Below are 16,951 nucleotides of genomic sequence, written 5' to 3'. Positions count from 1 at the left end.
CAACACGGTAGGCAAGCAGTAGTGCAATTAGCCGCTCTTTTTTGGATCAAGCTCTGTTTGTTGGCCATAAAACTCTGTTTATTCGCCGCCAAATCTAACATCGCAAAATGTCCAAGGAAGAAGAGAACCCTGTCGAAACGGCGGACACCAACGATAACTCGGTAAGTGCTTTCACGAAGCGCCGATGCGGGGAGAAAAATTCGCATCAGTCAATGAAATCCTAGCACCGTGGAGCGCTTGGACGCTTCTTTGACAAATGATGCCTGAAAACCAAAAAGAGAAGGACAGACAGAAAAAAACCAAAACCGCCACTGGCATTTTCTCTCGTCGATATCTCTCGATCCGTGAGGATGTTTGCTTATATTGGCGGCATCCTCTGTCCATTGTTGCGCACGGGCAAAACAATTGATGTAATTTTGATGGATACGTGCAACCTTCCGCTTGTCTTTTAACTATTTCAGAACGAGTCCAACTCCGACACGACTTCGTCCAACACGAAGGAGCCGGACTATGATGCGACCCTCGAAACGGACCGTGGCAAGCGGTTTGAGTTTTTGCTGAAGCAAACCGAAATTTTCGCTCACTTCATGAACTCGGCGCCCAGCAAGAGCCCCCCGAAAGCGCCCCGCGGCCGCAAACCGAAAGTGGACAAAAATGCCGATCCGGGCGACCACCGACACCGCAAGACCGAGCAGGAAGAGGATGAAGAGTTGCTGGCGGCAACGAATCAGAAGGCGAAGACGGTGTTTCGCTTCGAATCGTCACCACCGTACATAAAAGCGGGCGAAATGCGCGACTATCAGATCCGTGGCCTAAATTGGATGATCTCACTGTACGAAAACGGTATCAACGGTATTCTGGCGGACGAGATGGGTTTGGGTAAGACGCTGCAAACGATCTCGCTGCTTGGTTATCTGAAGAATGTGCGCAACAATCACGGTCCGCACATTGTGATCGTACCGAAATCGACGCTCCAGAATTGGGTGAATGAGTTCGCGCGCTGGTGTCCGTCGGTGCGCGCTGTTTGTTTGATTGGTGACCAGGAAACGCGTAACATCTTCATCCGCGATGTGCTAATGCCGGGCGAGTGGGACGTGTGTATCACGTCGTACGAGATGTGCATCCGCGAGAAGGCGGTATTCAAGAAGTTCAACTGGCGCTACATGGTCATCGACGAGGCACATCGTATCAAGAACGAAAAGTCTAAGCTGTCGGAAATTTTGCGCGAATTCAAAACCGCCAATCGACTGTTGCTGACCGGCACGCCGTTGCAGAACAATTTGCACGAACTGTGGGCGCTGCTAAACTTTCTGCTGCCCGACATTTTCAACAGCGCCGAAGACTTCGACAGCTGGTTTGATGCGAATCAGTGCATGGGCGATAACTCGCTGATCGAGCGATTGCACGCAGTGTTGAAGCCGTTCCTGTTGCGTCGCCTCAAGTCTGAGGTCGAGAAGCGACTGCTGCCGAAAAAGGAGGTGAAAATTTTCGTTGGGCTCTCGAAGATGCAGCGTGAATGGTACACGCGGATTCTGTTGAAGGACATCGACGTGGTGAACGGGGCCGGAAAGATGGAGAAGATGCGGCTGCAGAACATTCTGATGCAGCTGCGTAAGTGCACCAATCACCCGTATCTGTTCGATGGCGCAGAACCGGGCCCACCGTACACGACCGATTATCATCTTCTGGAGAACAGTGGCAAGATGGTGGTGCTCGACAAGTTGCTGCGGAAGCTACAGGAGCAAGAGTCTCGTGTGCTCATCTTCAGCCAGATGACGCGTATGTTGGACATTCTGGAGGACTTTTGTCACTGGCGGGGCTTTCAGTACTGTCGGCTCGATGGACAGACTCCGCACGAGGACCGATCGAACATGATTGCTGATTACAACGCGGAGAACAGCTCAAAGTTTATCTTCATGTTGTCGACGCGTGCCGGCGGATTGGGTATTAACTTGGCAACTGCTGACGTAGTGATCATCTACGACTCCGACTGGAACCCGCAGATGGATTTGCAGGCGATGGACCGGGCCCACCGTATTGGCCAGAAGAAGCAGGTACGAGTGTTTCGTCTCATCACCGAGAACACGGTCGAGGAGAAGATTGTGGAGCGAGCGGAGGTCAAACTGAAGCTGGACAAGCTGGTCATCCAGCAGGGTCGGCTTGTGGATAACAAAACGAACCAGCTGAACAAGGACGAAATGTTGAACATCATTCGATTCGGAGCCCATCACGTGTTTCAGTCGCGTGATTCGGAGATTACCGATGAAGACATCGACGCTATCCTGCAGAAAGGTGAGGAGAAAACGCAGGAACAGTCCGCCCAGCTTGACAAGCTGGGTGAAAGCTCGCTGCGCAGTTTCACGCTCGATACGGACAATCTGGAAAATCGATCGGTGTACCAGTTTGAGGGGGAGGATTATCGCGAGAAGCAGAAACTGCAGACACTCGGCTCTTGGATAGAGCCACCGAAGCGAGAGCGTAAGGCAAACTATGCCGTCGACGCGTACTTCAAGGAGGCACTGCGCGTAGCCGAACCGAAGGCACCGAAGGCACCGCGGCCACCGAAGCAACCGATCGTGCAAGACTTCCAGTTCTTCCCGCCCAGACTGTTTGAGCTGCTGGACCAGGAAATCTACCACTATCGCAAGACGGTCAATTACAAGGTACCGAAGAATCCGGATCTTGGCGCCGAGGCAAACAAGGTACAGCGGGAAGAGCAGCGCAAGATCGACGAAGCAGAAGCACTGACGGAGGAGGAGTTGGTTGAGAAGGAGTCGCTGCTGACGCAGGGTTTCACCAACTGGACCAAGCGCGACTTCAACCAGTTCATCAAGGCAAACGAGAAGTACGGGCGGGATGATATCGAAAACATTGCTAAGGAGGTCGAAGGCAAAACGCCGGACGAGGTGATGGAGTATAGTGCGGTATTCTGGGAGCGTTGCCACGAGTTGCAGGACATCGAGCGCATTATGGCGCAGATTGAGCGGGGTGAGACGAAAATTCAACGCCGTGCCTCGATCAAACGCGCACTGGACAGTAAGGTAAGTGTGAGGTTGTACGCCAAAGCCTTTGGCTTGAGCGGGCCGCAGTTTCCTAGAGCTCCGTTTGCTAACGGTGACCGCTAACTTTGTTCACTCTCTTTGTCATGTATCGATGGTGATAGATGGTCCGGTACCGTGCACCGTTCCACCAGCTCCGAATTGCATACGCAAACAACAAGGGCAAAAACTACACCGAAGAGGAAGACCGGTTCCTGGTGTGCATGCTGCACAAGCTTGGCTTCGACAAGGAAAACGTTTACGAGGAGCTGCGGGTCGCGGTCCGATCGGCACCGCACTTCCGTTTCGATTGGTTCCTGAAGTCTCGCACGGCACTCGAGTTGCAGCGCCGGTGCAACACGCTGATCACGCTGATCGAACGCGAAAATCAGGAGCTGGAGGAAAAAGAGCGGTTGGAAAAGAAAAAGAAAACGGGTGGTGCCGGCGGCGGCGGCGGTACCGGTGCTGGTATTGGTGCCGGTGGCAGTAGTGGTGCCCAAAAGGCCAACCAAAAACGCAAAGCCGAGACAACACCCGCGGTACACGACAAGAATAAGAAGAAGAAAAAGGTATAAGTACATCATAAGGCACTGGACAATTTTATGTAATTATTTTTGAATAGCGAAACTTCCCAACTCCACAATTGTGGGCAGCTGAACGTAATGTTTGCAAACTCGATGGACACCCACTGATGACGCAAATCTCAGAGAAATGGGAACATATATTTTGAGTCCGCAGATGACTTTTTTTATCTTTTGGCTTACAGTGCACGGCCAAGCGCTCACTCCATTTAGTGTCACTTTCTGTAGTACCATCTACTATTCCATCGTCCATTTAGTATGTATTATTCCCAGTACTTTTAGTAAAGTGTGTATATGGAACGAATGAACGAGGCGTTACATTTGATCGTCTACTAGAAGGAAAAATCCGTCATGGAAAAATAGCAAACGAATCCCAGTATTGCGCTTTTTCCCATCTCACGAGAAACAGTTCCCGCGCTTGGCAAGTTACGAGGCTGGAAGCTGGAAACAGTTGTTCCGGAAAGAGACGGTATTGGACGATGCATTGTGGTTATAGTTTTTACCCACAGCATTAAAAGGGTTTACTCTATGCGTGTATTTATTATAATAAGCTTCGAACGTAATAAAGTATTTCACAGCCTCAATTATTCTACTAATTTTATTTCGCCGTTTTATTGGAAAGTGCATGAAGATAGAGTCCCACTGATAGAGCAGTCGGTAACGGAATTACAGCTTTGTTTGTGTTCCGTCGGAGTGGGAACCACTCACCCGTATATTGCGACGATATCTTTAATGCTAAAGTATGTGCCGACGGTTAGAATAAACAGGCCGAACGTGACCAGAATGGCATTTTTTATTAAACGCCATCGGTACCATCCGAAACTACCGTCGATCGGCCAGCGGTACACGGTGTCCAGCACGATGGGCGTAATTAGCCCGAGAGTGGCAGAGCAGATCGACCCGACGAGTCCGATGAACGGTTCCAGTTCCGGAACTCCAAGCGCCAGCGCGGTCATGGTAAGCAGAATGCCGAAACGTATCGCAATCTGAGCCACATTGTGGCGCTCCGGGTCGAAGCAGTGTTTCACTTTGCGCCATAGAATGTCCATAGGTACGTAGTAGTATATGCCAAGCGTGAAGAGGATGGCAACTGCTGCCAGGAGCTGCGTCGATAAAGCCAACCTGTGACATTGAGGTGAAGAAATGTGAAGGCGCCTCACCATACTTTCTATCTTCTCCGATTGCCACCTACCACTCCTCCGAAGGAAGATTCAGCGTGACGGTGGCCTCCGTTTTCTGCCCGTACCGTGCGTAACCGAAAAACCCGGTAACGTTGTACAGCACCGTGATGAAGGCGATCACTGTACCGAGGACGCCCGGGCATGCCAGAAAGTGTTCCGGATGTTGCATTTTGTTCTCCACCGGAAGCACCACGCCGATGCCTTCTACCGCGTACACCACCGTCCTAGAACGATCAACGGAAATGGTGAGGGGTATTCGGAACGGCTTCTAGACTAGCGGAAAACGGATCATGTTGTACCCGAAAAACGATGGTAAAGCCGTTAACTCCGGTAGCAGCCGCCGATCCGTCAGATCAACCGGATCACGGAAGATGTAGTACAACGTGATACCGAACGTGCCCAGAATCAGGGCGTTTGCGAGCGCGGAAAACGGCACGAGATAGCGCAGATCGCGCACCTGCGTCACGAAAATCAACGGAACGGCCGTCAGCAGAATGTAGATGCGTGTGTCCCACTCGATCGCCAGTTTACTCCCGATTACGCCCTTGAGTGTGGTAGCGATGAATAGCAAATAGACGCAGACGGAAAAGAAGCTCACGATGAGTAGCGAGTAGTCAATGAAGGCCCTGCGAGTGGAACGTGTAAGAGAAGATGCCGCTTTTGTTCCTGGCCCAGGAGAGGCGGGAAGTGCTTGCTAGCGCCACGTACTTGGAAGCGCCAGCGAAGCGTCGTGTGACGTGTGGGCCATGTCGGAAAACAGAATGGGCCGTCTCCGAGAAGCCGAGCTGCGGTACCCGCGTACGAGCGGAAGACTTTTGTGATGTCGATACCTGTGAAAATGTGACCAAACAAACGCCCGGAGGTTCACGATCTCAGCAGACTGGACTTTGTGTAGATGGCAAACGCAACTTACAAGCAGATACACACAGTGGGCATAGATTATACCGACGAGGGTTGTACCGAGCAAGCCAAACACTAGTCCGCCGTTACGAAAGGCCGAGGGCATCGCTAGGATGCCGGTTCCGAGGGATCCCTTCAGCATGTGAATGATCGTGTAGCACGTCCTACGAAGAGCAGTGAGTATTGAAACAGCTGAACAAGCTTAAACTATTTGATGTGCAAAACTTACGGGGTGGGTTTCTTCACTCGCCGATGCCGGAACGGATCGTACGGATCATCTTGCGCTGGTAGTACACTACAAAGAGAACGGATCAAAATTTGAACGATCACAAACCTTACCAACATGTGCTCAGCCAAACCATTCATGTGCCGAAGTTTGTTTTAGCTCCATCGTTGCGCCGCTCGATCAACGAACCGGTGTTAAAACCTGCGACAATTCGTATGAATGACTGACACTTGACGCGCACGCTTTGACAACTGATGCTGCAACTTCTAGTTTAAGTAGGCTGCGTCAGTTTGATTGATAATGGAGATAGTGAAGCGCCGGTGATAAGGTGATAGGGTGGTTCCCATTCCTCACTTATCTTCATTTTCACGCTTCTGCATCGTTGAGGCGAGCCATCAAGGCGGGTAAACGAATACTAATCAATACGCCTTTTTCCGCATGCTTGCACAGTAGTTACGACCGATATGTGAATCGGTGTGAAGCTTCTTCCCATTCTCTCAACGCACTCGTTTGGGACCATCGTAATCGTCGTCCATCGTGCAAAGGGACCATCGTAAAGGATCAGTAAAGGAAAGCTTAAACGGATGGGGCACTACGGGGTGCTCGCTGATACTGGCGAAGAATATTGTGCTATTTGATGGACAACGGTCAAAGGCAATGCCATTGGAACTGGCGACGGCAGAATACTTACGGATGGAAGCTGCATATCTTTTGTCTGATTGATAAGACGTTACTCAGGTGATGTTATTTTGAATAGTTTATTTCATACAGTTTGTCCTAAAACAATTATGCACACTCCACCCGTCATATGGCTGAGCACAAGAAAATATCGTGTTGAACATAAATAATAGCGCTTTGCCAGGATGTGCTGGACTTGCTGATCGGGTGGAGCTCAGGAGACGCCTTCCTCTGTGAGGTGTTCTATCTCTCGCAGTGCTAGTAGTTGTTTTGATAGGTTGATCCATTTCTGTCACGCTGCTTGACGAGGAATGTAGTAGTTATCCGTAAGTTCGCCCGATATCTTAATTTAAGATACCAAACGAAATAGGTTTTAACGTTATAGGCACTAAACGTTCGAGCTGTTTGTTCGATTCCCAGTGCGTTGAGCGCAATGTCGGTTTCCGTGTGCCCCGCACTCCTCTCTACTCGTCATGCTCATCGTCGTCGGTGTACAGCGCAATGATGTCCTTTATGCTGACGTATGCCCCGGCGACGAGCGCAAAGATCGAGAAAGCACCGAAGATAACGTTCTTCACAAGCACCCAGCGGAACTTGCCCAGCTCGCCCGGCCACAGGAACACCGTTTCGACGACGCACGGCACGAACAGACCGAGGCTGGAGAAGAACACGGCTCCGACCAGCCCGATGAACGGTTCCAGCTCGGGCACTGCCAGCCCAACGCCACCCATCAGGATCATGATGCCGCTGCGCAGGGCAATCTGCGAGATCATGTGCTTGTTCTTTGGTATTTTGTGGTGAATTTTGCGCCACAGAATGTCCATCGGGACGTAGAACTGCAGCCCGAAGGTGAAGAGGATCGCCAGCGCGATCAGGATCTGCGCCGCTATGGCCAGGCTGTGCGGAAACGGGGGGAGAGTGTGTTAGCACCAACGGACAGATCTACGTCCTTTCGGGCACTGCAGCAACTTACTCGTCATCCAGTGGCAGATTCAAGGTGATGCTACCCTTCGATGCCTCGCCGAACCGAACGTAACCGAAGAATCCGATGACTGCGTACAGAACGATCACGGTGCCCATGGCGGTGTTAAGCACGCCCGGACATCCCAGGAAGTGCTGCGGTTTGGCCATACTGTTCTCTACCGGCATAACTACACCAATGCCTTCCATAGCGAAGATGACCGTGCTGAAATGGCGGGGTGGCAAATTAGATCATTAGACATAACTCGTACCCTTCGTACAACCGAAACTACGATACCGTACCTGAAGAACAGCGGCAAGGTGCCGAACGACGCGAACATGGGTTTGTCGTCGAACTCGAGCGGATCCTTGAAGATGTAGTACAGCGTGATACCAAACGTGACCACAATGAACAGGTTGGCGAGAGCAGAGAACGGTACCAAGTACTTGAGCTCTCGAATCTGGCCAATCACCAGGACCGGAAGCATGGTCAGCAAGATGTAGATACGCACGTTCCAGTCGTTGCCGGTCGTATGGTTGATCACATCGTGGAACGAGGTGGCAATGAAGACTATATACACACAGCCCGCGCTGAAGTATGTAGCCATCAGGGCGTAGTCGACGAAGGCTCTGCCGAACGAGGTTAGAAGGGGGTTACCCGAAAATTGCGATCAGTAAACCATGCCATCTAGTGCCACCGACACACCTCTTGATAAAGTACAAGATCAACCGACCTTCATTTGGTTTAAACGTTTCAACGCAACCGACGAAATGATTGACTAAAGTAAAGCAAAACAATCGATTGGCTCCGTACGGCGTGATGATGCTGGTAATTTTAAATTCCGACCTTGATGCTTGGGAGTGCACCTCGTGGTTCGCGGGTTTCTAGGACACAACTGTGAGCAACCAAAATAGAGGTGACGATATGGCCAGCGAATGTCGGAAACTTCAAACGAAGTGGGTACTCAACGCCGGCGTTACCCTCGAGGCGAAACCAAACTACGATGCTGCTGTTGACATACGCGTATCGTCTGGGGATGGATGCTCGACCGAAGCGAACGAAGCAGTGCCAGAAAACATTGTACCTAGCGAGGGCAGCCATCATTCATATTCATATCGGTGGCGTAATTAATTAAAATGCTTATCATCATGTCGTACGCCGCGCACATCGGAACTGCTGCTGAGGCCAATCGATTGTTTATAGGTGCGAAGGTCGGAAGGTTTCGACGGAACTACTAAGCTTCCCGAATGTGTGCACTTTTGGGACCGGGGGAGAAGGGTACTTACTTTGAGAAACCTGCTAGGGGTCGCAGCTTTGCTGGCCCATACTGGAAGACACGTTCGGCGGTTTCGGCAAAACCTAGCACGGGTATCCTTGTCCTCTGGCAGACCATGTGGGAGGTTTTGACCTAGAGTGGGAAGAAGCGCCATTAGAAGGCCGTAGTGGGCAATGACCGCACGAGGGGCAACGCAGTGACTCAGTGTGGCACAGTGAGCGACGATTACGAAATCACTGTCGTGATCTGTGGCTAAATGTCCGCTTGCTGCGGCGCATCGGCTTTGATTACCGGAAGCAAAACGGCTCAACAGCTTGTGGGAAGGTTTTTTCCTGCCACCGACCCCCAAACGTCGTCCCGTGGGTTATGGTTTATGTGGCTCTATCAGTCCATATTCTGCCAACCGGTTGCGCGTCGTCGCGAGATAGTTGATGCTCGTTTCAGATGCGGTTTTGCATTCGTATCAATGAGCAACCGTACGGTACGTCTTTGACGCCTCTGAACGGGGCCTTTTTTGTCCTTGGAAGTTGGCGAAGTTCACGGGCAATCGAAACACCCTGTCGCTTGGACTACCGATTGGAACAATCAGTATCTGTAGACATAGGAAAACTTCATTCCTGCTGCAAGTCAACAATGGAAGTCTTACCCAGGAGCTATTTTAACTTGCAATTTAATCATAAGTACGGTAGGCTGAGTAAGATTTTTACTCCAAAAATCTTTTATGGTTCATTCAATTGAATAGCAGAAAACCCATTCAAAACGCAGCGTCCTACCAAGGTCACTGCCAATCGGAATCTTGTTCACGGTAGACACTTAATGTCGATAGGCGATATAAATCATGCTCCGTAAGTAAAACATTATATGGGCGTACATATTGATAAACTCACTCCGACACAGTGTTCATTAACCTTATCTCGGCAATTAGGACACTCCAGCTACTTCTACATAGGTGACGCGGGCACTACTTGAAACTGCGAGCCCTTAGTATCTTCGGCATACTACAAATCATCGTGGCATAATGAAACGGTACATCACGGGGGCACGGGGGCATGGATCAACACATTATAGCACGGAAATATCCGCTCGTAACGGGCCGATTCGTAGCACGATCCCTACAAGGGTCTGGTAACGCCGATGGTTGGAAGGGCCCAGTCGGCAGCATTCGGTTGGTTGACTTCCGCTAGCCCTTAAACAGATGAGTCTGTGGTACGGTGGGTGCGTTCGAACCGATTCCACTTCGGATGCGAATATCGGGCCAATGCTTCGAAAGGGGAGACACCGTAAGGATCACCTTGAAAGGATACGGCCAGCGAGCCAGTCGCTTCGATGATCACGAGTCCGTGGACTTGAACTGCCCGTGGCATCCTCGACCACTCAAGGCGAACTGGATTACTCTCTGCCGATTGCCGGGGTTCATTGACGGTTTCTTATTCGCCCCGTTCTCGCCCAACTCAAGTGGAGTGTGGTGGCAGTGTGAATGACTTTTGTTGCGGAACCGTTCAGTCGGATTTTTTTATCGATCACCTAGGGGTTTACTTGAACTTTCAAGGCCACACATTGCTGGGCCGTACATCGCGTAGTCATATGGAATGGAATTTCAATAGTGCACTGTGCACTGTGTGTTCCCAATCTGCATAAAAAATCTATGGGACTTGTTACGATGAACAGATTAGACTCCCGGACAATAGCCCTCCTTCATATCGCAAAATGAGTCATCGATCGGCCGATCACCGTTACACAACGGTTGTATCGACTGTTATCTGTTTTTTTTTGTGAATGACGGAAATGATCATTTGCGCAAAAAGCGAACGAGGGAGCAACATGATAGAGAATCAATCATTCGCGCCGGTCTCATCTCCGGCACGAGCGAGCGATAGGAGATGGTCCACGGAACAATAGCGGTTCCCGTCTAGGTCGGGTGGGGCACGTGGCCCAGAGACTCACCAGTATGTGCACGCAGTGGGTACAGATGAGCCCGATGACGATGGTACCGATGGCCCCGAACAGTAGGCCGGCATTTTTGAACGCCACCGGCATGGCCAGAATGCCCGTTCCGAGAGAGCTCTTCAGCAGGTGGATCAGCGAGCCGGCCGTGGAGTTTGGCTTCTCGGTTTGCCGATGCTCGAACGGGTTGTACTCGGCATCGTCGATGGGCTGCACATCCGCGAGCTTGGTCCTGTCAAACGGAGAGGCCGAGAAATTGGGGCGCATGAGCTATGCTGTGCCATTCGATCGCGGAGAGCACCGAATTTATCGGACCCAGGTTCTGGCCCGGGACGGTAGCTGGTGTGACGAATCGTTTCTTATCTCGATGACAACCGCTGCCCAACGGAACATGCACCGGGTGACGAAAATCACCTACGCAATTTTTGGTGAATGGCCGGACAGACCGTAGGTATTTTATTTGTGCTTTATGGGCCCCGATTTGTGGCAGAGGTAGTAGCTTCACACACAGCATTGTTATTAAATTGATTGGCCGACAGATTGGGACCGTCGATTTATGAGCAGTAGTACCTTATCGGGGCGTTATCGTGCACGCTTCTCACGTTTCCAAAGTGGTGGAATGAAGCAGGGTTTTGGGAAACTTTGAGCGAGTCGTACAGACACTTATCGCTAGGCGGTGTTACCACTGAGGCAGATTTATGGCCCTCTGTTCTGGAGTCTAATAATTGACAATATCTACCTTTTCTCGCATCTTTGTAGAGGTCAGGATTAGGCGAGCGTGTGATAAGACAATGATCCACGAGAGTATTGTTTTTTTTTAACAAATCACACTTTACACGTTTACGGCGGGTGGAGAGATAATTTTCACTTCCTGCGGATGGACCAAACGTTGACAGGTTTACTCACGTGGAATTGAAGTCACCGACACTGTACTCCGCGACCGGTGCCGAAGGATCGCCTTTCACCTTTTCGTCTGCCATGGTCGGTTATGCAGAGGTCCGTTCACTTGGCGCACTATACGTAAGCAACGGTAACAGTAAACAGTATTAGTTGGCTACCACAAGAACAATCGCGAAGTGCTGTGTGCGGTAGTTTTGCTGCGTGTGTTTCCGCACAGGACTACGAATGGACACGATTGAGGCCGACTCGCTACCAAGCCGTCTAATGCCTGGCTGTTCCCACAAGCGAAACCCAAAAACGTGGCCCCAAAATCGGCGTACTCACAACAGTGGCGCAGAACAGTGAAGCGGCGCGGTTGAGCGATCGTGCGCGACTGGGCCCGGTTTATCGGCAGCAAGCGTATCAAATAGCCGATAGTAATTGGGAATCAAACAGGACAAGGCGAACAATTATGAACAGGTCGTTATCTGTGGCGATATGTCGCCCTAAGGAATGGCCACCCAACGCTCCCCTGCCCCATCTCTGTCTTGCTCAGTACAGGGCTACACTTTCGCCCTCGCTTTCGGGATTCTTCGGTGCGTTTTTCACCTACACTCGATGGGATGTTTCTAATAATCCCTAATAAAGTCCCGAGGAGGTCGTAAATATCTCGGGCTCGTCGGTGGCAACCGGTAGGCTTGTAGACTGCATGGAGTACCCGGGAGATAACGTGTGGAGTGCCCCACGTTGTGCACGGTTGAGACGGTAGAACTAGAAAACACTTAGCTGAAGTGGTAACAACATGCGTGTGATCAATTAGTTGACTAACAAAGCTCAATGCAAACGCCCATAGATATGCTTGCTAGTTCCGCAAGAGCAGGGATTGGGTTCGAGATGTAGATATTTTCGTTTCGAAACGCAACGACATTCACCCCACGAGTCCGTTGTGGACGTTATTGGATGTGAAAAGCCAACAGTACACGATTCTCCAATGATTCCTTTCCGCAGCCTGATACGGAACGGCAACGAATTTGCCACTTGCTCATAGCGATTGCACCTCCCAGAGAAGCTTCATGGGAAGAGCTGGTTTTTTCCAGAGCTCAGTACTCTAACTTCAGGTGTGGCTCCAACGGAATGTCAAAGGGGCTATTTTCGGAAGCTTTTATGCCCAGCTGCCCAAACAATATTGCTCCCCCACCGTGGGGCTTGCGATGGAAGGCAAAGTCGGCAAGGTTGTTGGTTGAGAGACGGTCTTCGAACAAGTACATCTAATAAGATGTAGTGTACGGAAACAGAGTGCATCTTTTATGCAAACGGCTACGCTAGAAAGTCAAACAAGCGACACGGATGTCTCGCGTGTATTGGTCTCATTGGTCTCCACGTTCTCAGGAAGCGTGCGGAAATAAGGCAAACCTTCTCAAACATGAGCATCAATAAAAATCGAACTACCGCCGGTTGTCGGACGAGCCCATTATGATAACAATCGGTAGTAAACATTTCGCTACCGAACGATGTTGCTGATTTTGTTGCAACCTCGGTTCGCTTTGTCCCCATGTCGTCGCTGTAATTTGACTAGTTTAATTATTAGTATCGTCATCAATCTTGTGACATCAACCGAACGCGCACGGTACGCCTGGCGACCGATTGTAATTGTTGGTGATTAATTGCGAGTATTGGAGGATCATTGTTAGGAGTGATAATACAGGCATTTTATTCGCAGGCAAGCGCTAAAAAAAAGCGCCACGGGGACCACTCTGGCGGCGATGTTGAACACCGTGCTGCTGCCCGTGATAGTCGATAAGATAAATCGGAGGATCTGAGACCCCTGTAAACAATCAGACAATCCGAGGCTCAATCAATTGCGGGTTGATGATGATGGTGTTAATGTGCTGGGTGAGGGAGCTGTGAGCTACCGTGGCCGATCTATCTTATCATCGGACGCCGCGCCACTGCGTAAGTCACGGGACTGGAGTTGCGATACCCCGCCAGATGATAGTGAAATCAAAAGCAGGTTTACAGGTGTGAGCATGCTCGTTTGCGATCGATCCGAGACTGCGATAGACTATGAATGGGCCGCCGCCCGATCCGTCATCATATACCGGGCGCAGACACTCAATCAGCGACAGCTACTACTACGGGCCAGAGATGCTGTGCCCAATTACAGTTACGGACAAATACGAGCGCGGCAGAGTGAAGCCCCCGGCAGATGGTTTGCGCAATGCCGGATAATCCCTGTGATAAGTGGAAGTGGAGCATCAATGCTCGAACTCGAGCGGGCTGGGATTTAGGTGACCTTAACATAATTCAATGAGCCGGTGGGTGATAAGCCGAACCTGGTTTGACTGTCCCTTAATCTCTTATTCACGGAACACTTCTCTGAGGTACGGGTAGTTCTCTTTCCTGGTGCTTCCACAACGACTGTGGCAGCCTAAAGCGCAGTCAGGAGGCTCGTCCATCGGCAGATAACTGGCTGCCTCAGGCGGTATTGACTGGCCATCGATCGACCGTCCGATTAAGATCATGTATCGTCTGTTTATGTCCGGACTCCAAATTGCATCTCACCACCGACAGGTATTTTGCGCGAATGAAAGGGTTCGGGACGGGACAGCGAACGATTGGTTTGGTCAACGTTTTCTTTAGGATAGTGTGCAAATACTACCTCCAGCTCTGGATGTGGCTTACCGGATAGTGGCATACGCCGGGCAGAAGCGCGTACAACGGGAATGAAGACGCGAAAGGGTAGCTGATTAATAAGTGTTTGTTGATTAATGTGTAAGCTAAACTGGTCGGCCCACCTGCAGTATAGCCCGCGCGAGGGAACACGTACCCAGGTGGAGCCCGAGGGCTGTTTAGGAAGGGAAGCATATTCCTTTATTTTTTCCCCTGAATAAAGAGCCATGTTTTAAAAGGAAAAAAAAGGATAGTGGCACATAGGCCGCTACCCAAAACCGCACTGAACTGGTGCAAAGGAACTAAGGCTTGGTGAGGGTCATGGCTTCAGGGCAATAAAATCATCGCCGATTTTTTGGCCGCCGCGCATGTCCATATATGTGTATGGTGGTGAGCTATTATGATGGAGCACTCGTGATACACAATATACCCAATTGAACTCAAACGTGTAAGTAAATAAATATAAAGAGTGAACTTAACCGAACGATCGAATAGGAAAACGGTTAACCAATGAAATCTGCATTGTAAGTTGCAACATGGCTCCACTCGATTCGTACCCGATCAATGAAAACTACTCTAGGGTAATCTGTGTCACTGTCAGACACTGTCGTAATGGTGTAGTCCCAAGAAAGGAAATGCATTGCGACCGGTGATCGGTGTCTACGCCACCACCAATCGTCAAGAGATTGATCATGTGAGGGCAGCTAGTGGAGAATCAAAGATCAAATCAACAGGCAGCCCCGTTCGAGATCCTTTCCCAGTGGGCAGCAACGCTGTGCCACAGAATTGGCAACCGGAAGCGGAGTCTTTCACTTTTGTTTCGAAATGCTTCGGAACACACGCAACAGAGACAGGCGTGCGGCCAGCAGACCACCCGATACCCGATGATGCTGCCGCAGGGAATGGCCAGCACCCGTCCTTGGTTCAGAGAACACGCCAAGCACGCGAGTAAAAGGAGACATAATAATAAACTAACGCACATACTGGACGCCACTACAACAGCGATTGAGTGATCAAGAAGCAGCGCTATGCCTCCATCTTTCAACCAAAATCGTTTTGGCACAGATCGGGCGAACTCCCAATCATTTTTCCAATTACTCGCTAACCAAGCTGACCAGCAGGTGGTCGAGCCCACTAAAGCTAAAGCAGGTGGTTTAGTGTCCGATTGGGTTATTCAGTACTTCTAAACCCGTTGAACTTGACATTCGTACGCGAAGGTCCACCGAAAAAAAGCTGTGCAAAGAGTGTAACTAATGCGCCTTGGCAGTCATGTTTTGGGTCAAGTTTATTCGGATGGTAGAGTGTAAAGTGCTAAAAACTTTGCCCTCTCAACACTAGAGCACCAAGAGATGTAGTAAAGACATTCAATCGAGTCTACTGCATTCTCTAAAGTGGTTCTGTTTTGCTTTTACTTCGAGGTCGGTGATAACTAACCTGTTATATGAGTGTTTGATGAACTGAAACTGATCGAATAAATACGGTAATAGCTGGAGCACTAAAGCCTATAACAACACTACACAACTTTTTCACATAATCCAATGTGTGGAGCCGTAGCACACAAATTGCAACACTACAACGCTCTGCAGATCACATTGAGCAAAATCACAGATCACGCTTCTGGCACTAGAATTGGAGTTTTATTTTGAACTTAACTAAAGTAAGCCCTCGAGCCGTCGGCAACCGCGATCGTTGATCGATCCGAATCAGGGCACTATATCCGTATGGGGCTGGCAAAACGGCCACTGCACAAAGTGCACCGGTGTGGCGCTACGGTACAGAACTGCAAAGTGCGGAGGTTGCCGCGAAACTGAAAGTGCGTGTAGAGTGTCCAACGGTCGACGGCGGACTAGGCGCCAGAGGTTCGCTGGGGTTCGCCTTAAATGTTCTGATCAGCAGAACGGCCATTAGCGTTGTGTGCGTTGGGGTTTGTTTTGTTGTGGCGTTGTTATCGTTCGCCTAGTTGTTGGTACGCCCGCTGCCCGGGGACCCCCACGCCTCCGAGCATGATCCATTCTTGCGGTATTACCCCGTTCACGTCTCGCCGTAGCATGTGCATGAGATCGATCAGATACGAGCCGGTAGGTTGGGGTAGGGGTCGTTTACCGGCTTAGCCTAAGAGTACCGGGAAGGCCAGCATCACACGGTGTGTCGTGATGAATGGCGTAGAAGATGCGCCAATGGCGTTATACGAATGCGGATTCAAAAAGTCACGGCCACTCAGCGGCACACCAGTCGTCCTTTGCGGTGCCGGACACCAGCACAACGAAAATGTTCGCGAAAGTCCGGCAATGACCTAGCGTGTGGAATCGGAAGTAGATTTGCTTCTCCGAGGTTGCTTCTGTCCTTAACGGATCTTCGGTTTGACCGATCGACCGATCGCTGCGCACGTGAGATGCATATAAGCAATAGTAAAGGAGCCGTTTGATCCATTCGGTAGCCACGAGCTCGGGTCATTAAAACACCGGCTGTTAATAGTGATCGTTGTCGTCATTCAGGGGGCAGATTGGTTTAGGTTGCGCAGCGACGGAAACAAGCAGAAAGCATGATTCATATTTGCTCGAAGCGATGGGAACGAAAATTGGGCTGCACATGTTATTGTAACAACAGTGTTTTCCTT

General features: G+C 50.4%; 3 protein-coding genes across 4 annotated transcripts; 1 reads left to right on the top strand and 2 right to left on the bottom strand.

The window, feature by feature from the left end:
- The first annotated feature begins 21 nt into the window (after nt 1-21).
- LOC131205707 (chromatin-remodeling complex ATPase chain Iswi) lies at nt 22-4,172 on the top strand. Its single transcript, XM_058197921.1, has 3 exons — nt 22-161; nt 462-3,041; nt 3,164-4,172. Exons 1-3 carry the CDS (start codon nt 108-110, stop codon nt 3,611-3,613), a joined length of 3,084 nt encoding a protein of 1,027 aa, XP_058053904.1. The 5' UTR covers nt 22-107; the 3' UTR covers nt 3,614-4,172.
- A 133-nt stretch (nt 4,173-4,305) lies between these two features.
- Nucleotides 4,306-6,140, bottom strand: LOC131216321 (proton-coupled amino acid transporter-like protein CG1139). The gene is made up of 7 exons (XM_058210773.1): nt 6,060-6,140; nt 5,930-5,995; nt 5,714-5,864; nt 5,509-5,630; nt 5,100-5,426; nt 4,812-5,024; nt 4,306-4,741 (listed from the first exon to the last, which is right to left on the bottom strand). Exons 1-7 carry the CDS (start codon nt 6,089-6,091, stop codon nt 4,324-4,326), a joined length of 1,329 nt encoding a protein of 442 aa, XP_058066756.1. The 5' UTR covers nt 6,092-6,140; the 3' UTR covers nt 4,306-4,323.
- Nucleotides 6,141-6,729: 589 nt separating this feature from the next.
- On the bottom strand, nt 6,730-15,900 carry LOC131216075 (proton-coupled amino acid transporter-like protein pathetic). 2 transcript variants are annotated; one of them, XM_058210476.1, is made up of 7 exons: nt 15,769-15,900; nt 11,692-11,799; nt 10,786-11,017; nt 8,852-8,973; nt 7,868-8,194; nt 7,578-7,790; nt 6,730-7,501 (listed from the first exon to the last, which is right to left on the bottom strand). In XM_058210476.1, the coding sequence occupies exons 2-7, from the start codon at nt 11,763-11,765 to the stop codon at nt 7,069-7,071; spliced, it is 1,401 nt and encodes a 466-aa protein (XP_058066459.1). In that variant the 5' UTR covers nt 11,766-11,799; nt 15,769-15,900; the 3' UTR covers nt 6,730-7,068. The 2 variants fall into 2 exon arrangements, with proteins under 2 accessions (XP_058066459.1, XP_058066458.1); XM_058210475.1 differs by lacking the exon at nt 15,769-15,900 and adding an exon at nt 12,010-12,047.
- Between the last annotated feature and the right edge of the window lie 1,051 nt (nt 15,901-16,951).

This window comes from Anopheles bellator, chromosome 1 (genome assembly GCF_943735745.2).
Source record: "Anopheles bellator chromosome 1, idAnoBellAS_SP24_06.2, whole genome shotgun sequence".
NCBI classification, from domain to species: Eukaryota; Metazoa; Arthropoda; class Insecta; order Diptera; family Culicidae; genus Anopheles; species Anopheles bellator.
This window is presented reverse-complemented; position numbering and strand designations above follow the sequence as displayed.